At 52.8% G+C, this 12362-nt stretch overlaps 1 protein-coding gene across 3 annotated transcripts in view; it reads right to left on the bottom strand.

Annotated features, from left to right (window-relative positions):
- JAKMIP1 (janus kinase and microtubule interacting protein 1) overlaps positions 1–12362 on the bottom strand; it is a 73583-nt gene that overhangs the window by 41459 nt on the left and 19762 nt on the right. For 2 of the 3 annotated variants that reach the window (XM_006877307.1, XM_006877308.1), the window contains exons 8-12: positions 8767–8895; positions 7224–7352; positions 6265–6348; positions 4812–4874; positions 3052–3150 (exon numbers count right to left, since the gene is read on the bottom strand). In XM_006877307.1, coding sequence (XP_006877369.1) covers positions 3052–3150; positions 4812–4874; positions 6265–6348; positions 7224–7352; positions 8767–8895 — 504 coding nt within the window. The remainder of the gene's footprint in view (positions 1–3051; positions 3151–4811; positions 4875–6264; positions 6349–7223; positions 7353–8766; positions 8896–12362) is intronic. The other variant, XM_006877309.1, reaches the window with a different exon arrangement.

Consider the following 12362-nt stretch of genomic DNA (forward strand, 5'->3'; position numbering starts at 1 on the left):
ACTGAGAACCCTGTGGGGCACAGTTCTACTCTGACACACACGGAGCACCATGAGTGGGATCTACTTATGAAAAATCATCCACTGAGAACCCTGTGGAGCACAGTTCTACTCTGACACACACAGGGCACTATGAGTGGGATCTACTTATGAAACATCATCCACTGAGAACCCTGTGAGCACAGTTCTCCTCTGACACACACGGGGGCACCATCAGTAGGATCTACTTATGAAAAATCATCCACCGAGAACCCTGTGGGGCACAGTTCTACTCTGACACACATGGGACACCATGAGTGGGATCTACTTATGAAACATCATCCACAGCTGTACCCTAACATTCGGGAGCTGTCCATGAGTGGAGGCCAATCATTATATTCCTAACTTAGTTTATCCTCTAGTAGCCAGGAAGGAAATTTAAGTATTTTCTCAGAATTACCAACCAACTAATGAAGTAGTTGCCGTTGAATTGGTTGTGACTCAGGGTGGCCCCATGAACCATAAACAAAGGAGCGCATTTTCTCAAAGGATGAGAGGCATCTGATACACAGAGATAAAGGAGCACAGTGTCCTCTGGTTCAAAATAATTTCCTTAGCAACTGACAGAGCAGCAGGACCGTCAACTGTCCACAGCACAGCACTGAAACAAACCACCTCAACGGTGGAATGGTACGCAACACAGAAGAACAAGGACTCTGCCCAACAATGCAGAACATGGAGGATCCTGAAGGACACTGTGCTGAGTAAAATTAGCCAATCGCAAAGGGACAAATATTGTATGAAACCACTACTGGAAAAAGTCATGAAAAGGTTTTCATTCTATAATAAATATTCTGTTAGGCATTAGGCAAATTTTCTGCACAAGACCTCTTTGAAGTGTTCAAGAGCAAAGATGTCAGCTTGAGGACTAAGGTGCGCCTGACCCAAGCCATGGTATTTTCAATAACCTCATATGCATGTGAAAGCTGGACAGAGAATAAGGAAGACTGTAGAAGAATTGATGCATTTAGGTTATGGTGTTGGAGGAGAACATTGAAAGTACCAGGAACTGGTAGAAAAACAAACCAATCTGTGTTGGAATATGTACAGAATGCTCCTTAGAAGCCAGGATGGCCAGACTTCGTCTCTCATACTTTGAACATATAATTAGGACAGACCAGTGTCTGAAGAAAGACATCATGCTTGGTAGAGTGGAGGGTCGAAAAAGAGGCACCTTCCTGCCCCAGTGAGTGGGACCAACAACAGGCAATAACTGTGAGGCTCAGGACCAGGACAGTGTTTCATTCTATTACACGTAGGATCGCTATGGGTCAGAACTGACTCAACACTTACCATCACTAACAACCAAGGATGCGTACCCGAGGTGGGATGGCAGGAGGACTTCCTTACTGAGTTGAATGTTGTTGTCATGAAGTACTGTGGAGTCCGTTCTGACTCACAGCGACCCTGTATCGGGTTTCTAAGGAAAGGCTGGTGTCCGGTGCTAATCCTACAGTGCCACACCGGGACTGGACATGTGCTAACGTGGGCCAATGGCGAAGGCAGAGTTCAAAACAAAAGCAAGGGGGAGGGGACTGTGTTCTTAAAAACCAATTAATTAAAATACATAGATGGAGAGCCATCGGGTGCCAAAGTGGCAGTCCCATAACTTGCTTTCACTTTCATGTTGGTTTTGATTAATCTGAATAAAAGTAAGAAAGAATTGATAAGGATTAAATGAGCCCAGTCAGCTTAAACTGCTCATACACACACACACACACACACACAACACCTCACTTCAGTTAGATCAGGATTCTGAGCTACAGACAGCATGCTTCAGACCTGTGACAGCACCGAGGCTTGATTCCCAGGACCTCCTTTAAAGACCCTCCCCACAGAAAAAGGGACAGAAGGTTCCTAGTGGCTGTGAGGGTGGACAAAGTCCAGCAGGAGGATTTGAGGAAGTCGGGGGTGCAGATGGGACTGTGCCCAGAACCCAAACCTGGGAAGGGTTGCCTAGCGGTGGTAGAGTTTTAACAGAGCGTGAACCAAACACGCAGCTCCTGCCCGAGCAAGGGGTGGGTGACACATCACCACCAGTTCTGAGAAGGATGCGGCCACAGCCATGCCACAAGACAGCGTACACGATGGAAGCAGTTTTTGGTGAAGCCGGGGATAACGTGAGCACAGAGACCCACAAACAAGCTGAGAGGTTTGTGCGTGCAAGGCTCCAGCTGGGAGAAGGCAGATCTGCAGCTACACCTGCCCTGGAAAGAAGCCACACGCTCACATTCAAGATGGAAGCGACTTTCAAAAAGAAACAAACATGGTAATGAAGGAACAACGAAATGGCAACAGAGTAGCACACCTGAGCCAGCCTTCCACTGGAGGCCATAAACCATCAATAACCACTGGCCTAAGGGACCGCGGAAGTGAAGTGCGCTGTCTGCAGGTGAACAGCCCTCCTGCTCACTCCACACCCAGCTGTCACTTGCCATTTTAGTGACAAACGGTCCTTCTAGTTTCCGTCCAATCTTGCCTCAATGTCAGTGGCCACTAGATGGCAGTGTGGGCTGTCCTTTGTCTGTACTTACCTCCAGTTGGCCTTGCCAAACAGAAAAGGGGTTTAATCCAGCATTGAACACATTATCAAGTCAGGTGCTGGTCAGCTGACTCTCCTATTTCAAAAGATGGACTCTGCACGCAAGGCCACGGAGAAAGGTGTGTTATTAATGGCTTTCAGAACACACACCAGGTGTCCAGACATGCAGAAGAGAAGTAGTTATGGGAATGAACACAAATAAAAAAGGCAAAACATTGCAAAAACAAATCATTTTATTAAGTGCAAAACAAGCCGTCGGCAATAAATAGATTAGCTCTGGTACATGTTCACAGACGTCAGCGTTTTCTCCAGATTAAGGCAGAGAACTTACTCCAAACAGATTTTAAAAAAGAAAGGAGAGCAAGTCCCTTCAACATGCTTGAGCGCACCTGGGGGCGTCACAGGAATTTCAGTTTGGGTTCAAAGAGAATGTCTGCCCCATTGGGGAGCTTACAGCAGATAGAGTCTCTTACTTCCAATTCCAGCACCCGGAACTCCAGCAGTTCGTTCTGGTCCTTGGCGTCCTGCATCTCGTCCTTCAGCTGACTCTCTTCCACCTCCAGCCGGGAGATCTAGAGCACAGAAGAGCGCCTGTGAGCCCCCCGGGTGGGCGGCTCCTGGCAGGAGGAGGGGAGGGAGGGGAGATTTGCAACAAAGACCCTAGACCTGAATAGTGGGGAAACAGGCTCAGAGCAGTTGGATTCAGAGGTTCAAACCCACCAGCTGCTCTACAGGAGAAAGCTGGGCCACTCAGCTTCCGTAAACATCTATCATCTCAGAACCCTTAAGGAGCAGCTGTGTTCTGTTATGTAGGGTCACTAGGGGTCAGAATCGACTCGATGGCACGGGGTCAGCTCAGGTCAAAGGTGGCTGGACAAGGTGACCAAGCCTTCCCAGGACCCAGCGCAGCCCGGGCATCAATTCCTACGCCCTTCCCAGGAAGAAAGTATGAAGGTGGAATTTCCCCAGGAGCCCCTCAACCCGCCCCCAGCTTCTGAGGAAGCAACTGGCGGAGGCAACAGCACTGACAACAGGCGTCAGTGTGCTTGCTGTGTGAGTGTGTCTGGCCCGTGGTCCCCACTTCAGATGGACTCTGGGTGGTACCAGCTGAGCAGGAGAGGTTTCTGTTTGTCCCGGCTGCAGAGAGGGACCAGAGATGCCCACCTGGCAGTGACCTTCCTGCCTCTATGCCCAACAAGCTACCGAGAGCACAGGAGCTGAAGACCCCAAGGCCAGTGGCAGATCACCATCTCCACCTTCAGAGCTGACATGGGGAGGGGGACCCCTCCTGGGGCCTGAGAGCTGGCAGGGGACCAAGCATCTGGACACTGGCATGCTAAGGCCTGGTCAGGTCTTACTGCGTGAGCATGCAGAGAAGTCAGATCTGACGGCACAAGCTGGCAGGGTTGGGGGGTGAGCGAGACAGTGGAATGGGCTGGGGCTTTGGGGCCTGAGTGGGAGAGCAAGTGGGCACAGAGGGCAGGGTCTTCATGATGCAGATGCTCATGGAACTGCACAGAGGAGACAAAGAGCTAGGGCAGATCTGGATAGACCCGGGAGGACAGTGTCCACATAGTATGAGGGCTGGGGGCTCTGGGCCCTCAAATATGGAGAAGTGCTTGGACATCACCACCTATAGACCCTGGACAAAGCTGTGCATGCTCCGGGGCCTGAGGACTGGCTGTCCGAATCCCAGGGGCCGAGGGGGACATCTGGACACTGGGCCTAGCTGCCAGCGGTTGGAGGTGAATGGTGGTATGTGAGCCGGAACAGCTGAGCCCTGGACTGGGGTCCTTCAACTCCGGGCCCCTGTCTATCCACTCTAGGACCCCTGAGTCAGGGACAGGGGACTGGGGCACATCCACTCGGGGTCCCCTGAGTTGGTGTGGGACCTGGGGTATTTCAACTCCAGGTCCCCTGAGTCTAGGGCAGGGGGCTATGCTTCTGAGTTGGGGGCGGGAGGCTGGAATCTATCCACTCCAGGTCTCCTGAATCCGGGGTGGGGGACTGGGGTCTATCGGCTCAGAGTCTCCTGCATTAGGGGTGGGGGCTGGGGTCCATCCACTCTGGGACCCCCCGAGTCAGGGTGGGGGCTGGAGACTATCCGCTCCGAGTCTCCTGAGTCAGGGTAGGGGCAGGGCTCTATCAGCTTGAGGATCCCTGAGTCAGGGTGGGGGCTGGGGCACATCTGCTCTGAGTCCCCGGAATTAGGGTGGGGCGGCGCTCCAAGTACCTTCTCCAGCAGATCCTGGTTTGTTCTCATGAGCAGCTGCTTCTCTTCCACCCACTTGGAATCCTGAGGGAAATGTTGACTACAGTCACCGCGTGGAAACCCACACAGTCCCACACAAACCTGCTACGGACGACTGGGGGACTGTGGGGGCCAGGACCACCTGCCATCCTGCCAAACCTTCAGCCCACCCACCCACAGTCCCCCACCACCCACCCATGGCCCCCTACCATCCACATCCCCACACCATGACACACTTTTTTTTGCACATTTCTAGAACCCAGCCAGTGTCTGTGGGTGTCTGTAAATACAAAGACTGACTTCAGTCCACCCCCGGAGCACCTGTCCCTCCACACCTTCACTGCACCCGACCTGGTGGGCTGTATCTGTATCCCCAGGCCTGACTCATAGCAGACCGACAGAAAAGAAGAGTCCTGGGGTCCCTGGCCTGCCCACATGTCCCCTTATAGGAACCTCATGGACTAGGAGTCTCGACAACTCTGGCCCACCCAATGCAAGCAGGTGCTCGTGTTTCAGACAGCCAGGCTCTGGGTGCTTGGAACTGACTAGCACTGTCTGCAGCTCCACACAGGCCTGGTGCCGTGGGCACCTTCGTGCAGTGGGCACCTTCATGCAGTGGACACTGGGCCAGACTGCAAGCATGAGGTAACCCTGTCTGGAAACACGGCCTTTGCAAATGTCATCAGTTAGGTTTGCACAAAGGTCACACTGGAGCAGTTGGGTCCCCATCCCAGCTGAGCAGCATCCTCGTAAAAGGGAAGATGAGGACAGATGAGACAGAGAGAGGACAGGGAAAGGGTGTTGAAGACAAGAAGTTCCTAGAGACCCCCAGAAGCCGGGAGAGATGAGGAAGGACTTTGCCCAGAGCCATGGAGAAAGGGAACCTGGCCTTGCTGACACCCCCACCTCAGGCTTGATGACCTCAGGCTGTGAGAAGCAGGCCTGGTGTTGGCAGCCCCCCATTATGTGCTCCTTTGCCACAGTGGCCGCATTAAACGAACTCACTGCTGCCCCCACCCTCCCCAGCTCCAGTTCAGCAAAGCAGAGGAGACTGTGGGCTGGAATTCTGATATGATATGCACACGAGCACCCATATAGTAGGTGCACTTTCTCGCTTAAATTTCTGCAGGTCCCCCACCTCATCCAGGCAGAAAGGGAGCCAGACGCGAAGTTGCTTGGGGAATGACCTACTTTTGTTCCCTGGCCACGAAGTAAAAGCCAACTCAGAATGTCCACTCCTTTTGATGTTTATAAGCTCCACAAGCAGGGCCTGTTCTAACTGGGGTTCTGCCAGGTTTGCCCCCAAAGTCCCCGGAGCTCCCAGCACAGCCTCTCACCTGGAGGCCAGCCAGGAACAGCGCCAGGAACACAGCTGCATTCTTTTCTCTTTAAATGCAAAAAGCAAGCGCTCACAAAACATGGGTCTGCGGCTCACCTGTCCCTTCTCCACCAGCAACTTCTCCAGGTCTTCGATTTTGGCCTGACACCTCAGCAGGTCAGCTTGGAGCTGCTCTCGAGTCTAGAACAAAGGGGACCCGAGTCAGCAGGTCCCTCAATGGGCGGCAGATGGCGCCATGGAGCAGGTGTGCCTTATGCCAAGTCTGTAGATGTTAGTCAGCAGCGCTCTGTTTAGGGTCATGGGTCACTGACACATGCAACAATTTAACAGACAAGGAAACTGAGTCTGGAATGAACAGAGACCAATTACTTCAAGGGGGTGAGTGAGCCAGAAACCAGACTCTTAGGCCCCAGCCCAGCCGTATATCCCAGTGCGGCAATGTATGTCCAGCAATCAGGACAACACAAGGGCCTCGCGCCCTACATCACCCACACGTGGGCTATGCAGCAAGATGCCTCAGGACCAGGAAGCAATGCAAACAGGACAAGCAGCTGTGTCAGGGGACATGCAGCTGTGGGGCTGAGGCAAACTGGAGACCACACCATTCCAGCCAGCACAGCGGGCAACTGGGCTGACAGGCCTGCCAACTCTAAAGAGACTCGAGGAATCTGGATTGTTAAGTGAACTCCCTTCAGGTTTAAGAACTGGCAGTTAGATGAAATTTAAATGAAAATCACAAAGACTCAGCGCAAAGACTGGGAGCTGGCCCCCTGGCTGGCCTCAGAGCACGGGAGAAGCAGGGAGTGACATCCAGACTGGGGAGCTGCAGGGGCACATGAGGGGGTTTCAAAGGGAGAGGGTGTCTACACAGCAAGACTGGGTACATCTGTGAAGCTATCCCTGCACAAAGCACACACCTGGCTTTGTTATAGGTTACACCAGTGACCACCACTGTGGCCCAGGAGGAGGTCATCCTGCCAGATGTGAGTGTCTGCCCCACAGAGCCCCCAGGTACACACCGCAGGACCCAGACCCCCACCTGGCCCCGTGCTCACCCGGGCCTCTCTCTCAGCATCCAGCGTCCCGCCCACCTGCTCCTGGAGCAGGGCGTAGGCTCGCTGCAGCGCCTGGTACTCCCTGGTCAGCTGGCAGAACCGAAGGTCAGACTCCTCTCTGGGCGTGGCCTGAGCATCATGAGGGGGAGAAAGGGGGAGACGGGGTGTGATGAGGTGTGATGGGTGTGATGGTGTGATACAGCATGGTGTGGTATGACACGTTGTGATGGGGTGTGATAGTGTGACACGGTGTGACATGGTGTGATGGGTGTGATAGTGTGACCTGGTATGAGTGTGACACAGTGTGGTAGGGTGTGACAGGGTATGACAGTGTGATGAGGTGTGACAGGGTGTGATGGGGTGTGCTACAACATGACAGGGTGTGACTGTGACAGTATGATGGTACAGCAGGGTATGAGGAGGTATGACAGTGTCATGGTGTGACGATATGAAATGGTGTGACAGGGTTGACATGGTGTGACACAGTGTGAGGGTGACATGGTGACAGGACATGATGTGACACTGTGATGGGGTGTGATACAGTGTAACACGGTGTGATGGGGTGTGACATTATGACATGGTGTGACACTGACATGTGATGCACTGTGTGTTGTGGTGTGATTGTGTGTGAGGTCACATGATGTCACATGGTATGATGTGGCCCCAGAGGCCTCGGCCTGGGCCCCAGGGTCCCAGTGTTGACCAACAATTACTCAGCAGCTGTGGGAGCAAAGGGCCGAGAGGTGAAGGCTCCCCACCCCAGAGCACGAGGAGCCCCCAGAAGTCACTTGAATCACTTGGGAGGCTGGAAGAGGGTCTCAGAGCAGCCTGTTGACAACCAGATGAGGAGGAGTCATCTGGGGCTGTGTTTTCCTGTGGCCACATGGACCCCCAGGGGGAAGGCAGCCTGGAGTCAGCTAGAAAAAACTCCCCTGAAAGGATGCCCAGAGGGGGCAGGAGAGCAGGAACTGCCCCCCCCCAGGAGGGGGGAGCTCGGGCAGCTGGAAGGAGGGTCCCTGGGACCCTTACAGAACAGGCTCCCTTGGCCATGTCCCTACCCCTCCCACCCCAGGTAAAAGGCCACTCGGGGAAGAAGTAGGAGTGGGTAAGCAGGGCAGGAACCAACATCCTGACCAACACAGACCCCAAGGGGGAACAAGGGAACACAGCGGCCGGGTGTAGGGGTGGAAGCCCCTGAGGGTGGGAACCTGGGGCCCATGGTCCCTGTGTACATCTCGGTGCTGTTGGACAGTCTCCTACACTGATGCATCTGTCGTCTTTATCATTAAAACAGCAGCAGGGTGAGGGCCATCCATGGCCCAGAACTGCTCATGGGAAAGATGAAAGGGCAGTTGTTCTTTTATATTCACTTAACCACAATCACAAGAGAAAAACGGCCATGATGCTGTCTTCACGGGGCTGGAACTTGTGTAGCATCGTGTAGAGAGGCCAAAGGCAGTACCTCTTCCTCTGAAACCCATGTTTGGAAAAATGGGAGGACCCCTTCCATCGGGTCTGGGGGTCAGCCTGGTGGACCACTTACCTCCTCCAGGTCCTCCTCAGGTGTGGCTGGTGTCCGGTCTGTCCTGTCTGTGTTGTAGGACGTCTCAGATAATGTTTCTGAGTCCACGGACTCCTCGTCAAATCCAAAAAATGTCTCCACAACATGCTTCTGTGAAATGCAGGGTTCACAGTATGAGAACTGGTCCTGGGGTGATGGGACCCCTGCCCCACCATCATGGAGGGGGTGAGGCTGAGGGCATCCCAGGAGGTGGGCCTCAGGGGGCTATGGGTTGGATCTGAGTGGGGAGCAGAGGTGATATGGGGCAGTGTGGAGGTGAAAAGGTGGAGGGAGCTGTCCAACCTGCTTCCACGTCCACACTGGGAGGTCTCCACCACCTGGCCCTGAGGCCCATCCCTGTCTCCATCAGATATTGTCTGCTCACACACCCCTAATGTAAGCCTGGCCCAAGCCCTGCTCGCACTACCAGACACAGAGTCCCACTCACAGCCAGAAACATGGAGGGTGGCGGGGAGGGAAGGAGACAAGTTCCCTCACGTCAGTTCCAACTGACAGTGACTTGTGCACATCAGAAACACCACGTGATCCTCCACATGCGCATGATCAGTGTTACGCTTGAGCCCATTGCTGCTGCCACTGTGCCAGTCTATCTCACTGGGGGGCTTTCTCTTTTCCACTGACCCTCCACTTTACCAAGCATGAGGTCCTTCTCCAGGGACTGGTCCCTCCTGACAAGTCCAAAGTACAAGAGACATAGTCTGATCATCCTGAATTCTAAGGAGCATTCTGGCTGCACTTCTTCCAACAGACAGTCCCTGGTAATGCCAACATTCTTCTCCAACACCGTAACTCAAATACATAGAGTTTCTTATGGTATTCCTTATTCACTGTCCAGCTTTCACATGCATCTGAGATGACTGAAAATACCATGGTTTGGGTCAGGCGCACCTTAGTCCTAAACTGACATCTTTGTTCTTGAACACTTTAAAGAGGTCTCGTGCATAGGAGCTGTCCAGTGCAATAAGCTTCAATTTCTTCACCTTTAGTATTAATGTTCGTGCATAAATTTGAATGATAGTCATACTAATGGGCCTTCCATGTAGGTGTATGCATATTATCTTGTCACTGACATTGTTATACTCCAAGATAGAACTTAAAATGCTCTTTGGGACCATTTGTCATTCCTGGCATGGTAGACTATTGTTGTTGTTAAGTGCTGTGGAGTTGGTTCCAACTCATAGCAACCCTGGCACACCGAGGAGCAGCTAGTGGATTTGAACTACCACCTTATGATTCAAACTGACTTTGCAGTCCAGGGCTTATCCTACAGCACCACATCAGGACTCCATAGTAGACCATATGGTTGTTTAATTCAAAATGGCCAATACCAGTCCATTTCAGCTCACTGATGATCAAGTCCTGGTGTGGTCAACAGTTCAAGCTCACCAGCTGCTCCTCGGAAACCCTATACAGGGTCACTATGGGTCAGAACCGACTCAACGGCACTTCACAACAACAGTGCCTAGGATATTGATTTTCTAGCAATCCACTTCATTTCAACAACTTCTAGTTTTCTTTGATTCATACTTTGTATATTCCACGTTCCAATTATTAATGAATAATTGCAGCTGTTTCTTCCCAGTGTGAGTCACGCTCCATGTTACATGAAGGTCCTGTAAGCTTTACTCCATCCACATCATCACTGTCAACTGTCCTTTGCAGAGACCGCTCTTCCCTCGGATTCTGAGTGCTTGCCAAGCTGAAGACGGTATAATCGGGCACATAGCAGACAATGTTCTGCTGCCATTAAATGACTCTCGATTTCTTCACATGTAGACTATAACGTCTTTCTTCTGTCTCTCTTAAGTCTGGACGCTCTGCTGAAGCCTGTCCACCATGGCTGACCCTGCTGGTATGTGAGACTCTGGTAGCCAAGCTTTCAGCTATGATGATGCTGGGATCTGAGCTGAGTTGACCAGAAGAGGTCAAGGTTGGCAAACGGCCAGGTGCCCAGAATCTGACCACAGGGCTAGGTCTGGTCCAACTGGCATATGGCCAATTGCTCACTGGTGGCAACTGCTATCTGACTTTGTGATTCCAGGAAATTTGGGACTTTCCTGGAGATTGGGAGGATGCCCAGAGGACCTGCGGCCCAGCACTTGGCTCCGGAGGCAATGCTGAGGCTCAGCATGTGGTCCCTGGCCCCTCTGGCACGTCATACATCATGGGACACTGGACACATCCTGTGGGGCACTCAGTCGGGCTGGGGGTCACGGACGATCCAAACAAGGTGTGGGATTACCACACGGGGCCCCAGGCCTCCAGTGCAATAGGTCAGTGCCCCATGTTTCAGAAACCTGGGCTTTCTTTTGCCCTTCAAATAGCCCCAAGAAGGATTTTTATTTGGTTTTATGATCCATGAATGCCCCTCACAATCATGAAAACCACAGATCCACTGTTCTGTGCAATGCCCCTGCCCCACGTGCTCCCGCACTGCCCCACACACACCCAGACACGCACACACCACACTCCACACATGCACACACACTCCACACACACACCATCCCCCCACATGCACATACTACACACACCCAGACATGCACACACCACACCCCCCATGCACATACTACACACACACACCACACTCCACATGCACACGCACATACTACACACACCCAGACACGCACACACCACACCCCCCCATGCACATACTACACACACACACCACACTCCACATGCACACGCACATACTACACACACCCAGACATGCACATATACCACAGTCCACATGTACATGCACATACTACACACACACCACACACACACACACACACATACCCAGACACACACCACACGCACACATGCACAATATACACACACATATTACACATACACACCACACACGCACACATACTCCACACACACACACCACACGCACACACCACACACCACACACACACACCCCACATGCACACCACACACGCACATGCACACACACACACACACATACTCCACACACACACCAGACACGCACATACCACACATACATGCACACACATACATATCCCAGCAGACACATTACACACCACACACACCCCCCCATATATGTCCATAACTCATACATGCCGCACCACACATACGCACCCCACACATGTGCCCTTAGGTGTCTGTACATCACACACGTGCACCCTCACTTCACACTCTTGCTCCCACAGGGCCTTTGCACATGCCACACATCTGTCTGGATGTGTTTCCTTACACGTGGTTCTCTCCTCCTCCTTTAGGTCTTTGCACAAATGTACCTCAGCAAGTCCACCCTGTCCTCTTCCTTTCAATCCTCGGCACTGTGGGCAGCATCTGACCCAGGACATTTACACATCCCTGTGTCCAATGCCAGCTTCATGGTACAGGGACGGCAGCCCAGGGCAGGCACAGCACAGGCCTGGAGAAATGCTGGCCATCAGCAGTATGGGGGAGGGGACGTGTCTACTGTGAAGGAGCTCAGAGTCCACCACACAGGATACCACTGGGCAGCCCCTGTCTGCTCCCCAGAGTCCACCACACAGGAGACCACTGGGCAGCCCCTGTCTGCTCCCCAGAGTCCACCACACAGGAGA

The sequence above is a fragment of the Chrysochloris asiatica genome, unplaced genomic scaffold (genome assembly GCF_000296735.1).
Source record: "Chrysochloris asiatica unplaced genomic scaffold, ChrAsi1.0 scaffold00472, whole genome shotgun sequence".
In the NCBI taxonomy this organism is placed as follows: domain Eukaryota; kingdom Metazoa; phylum Chordata; class Mammalia; order Afrosoricida; family Chrysochloridae; genus Chrysochloris; species Chrysochloris asiatica.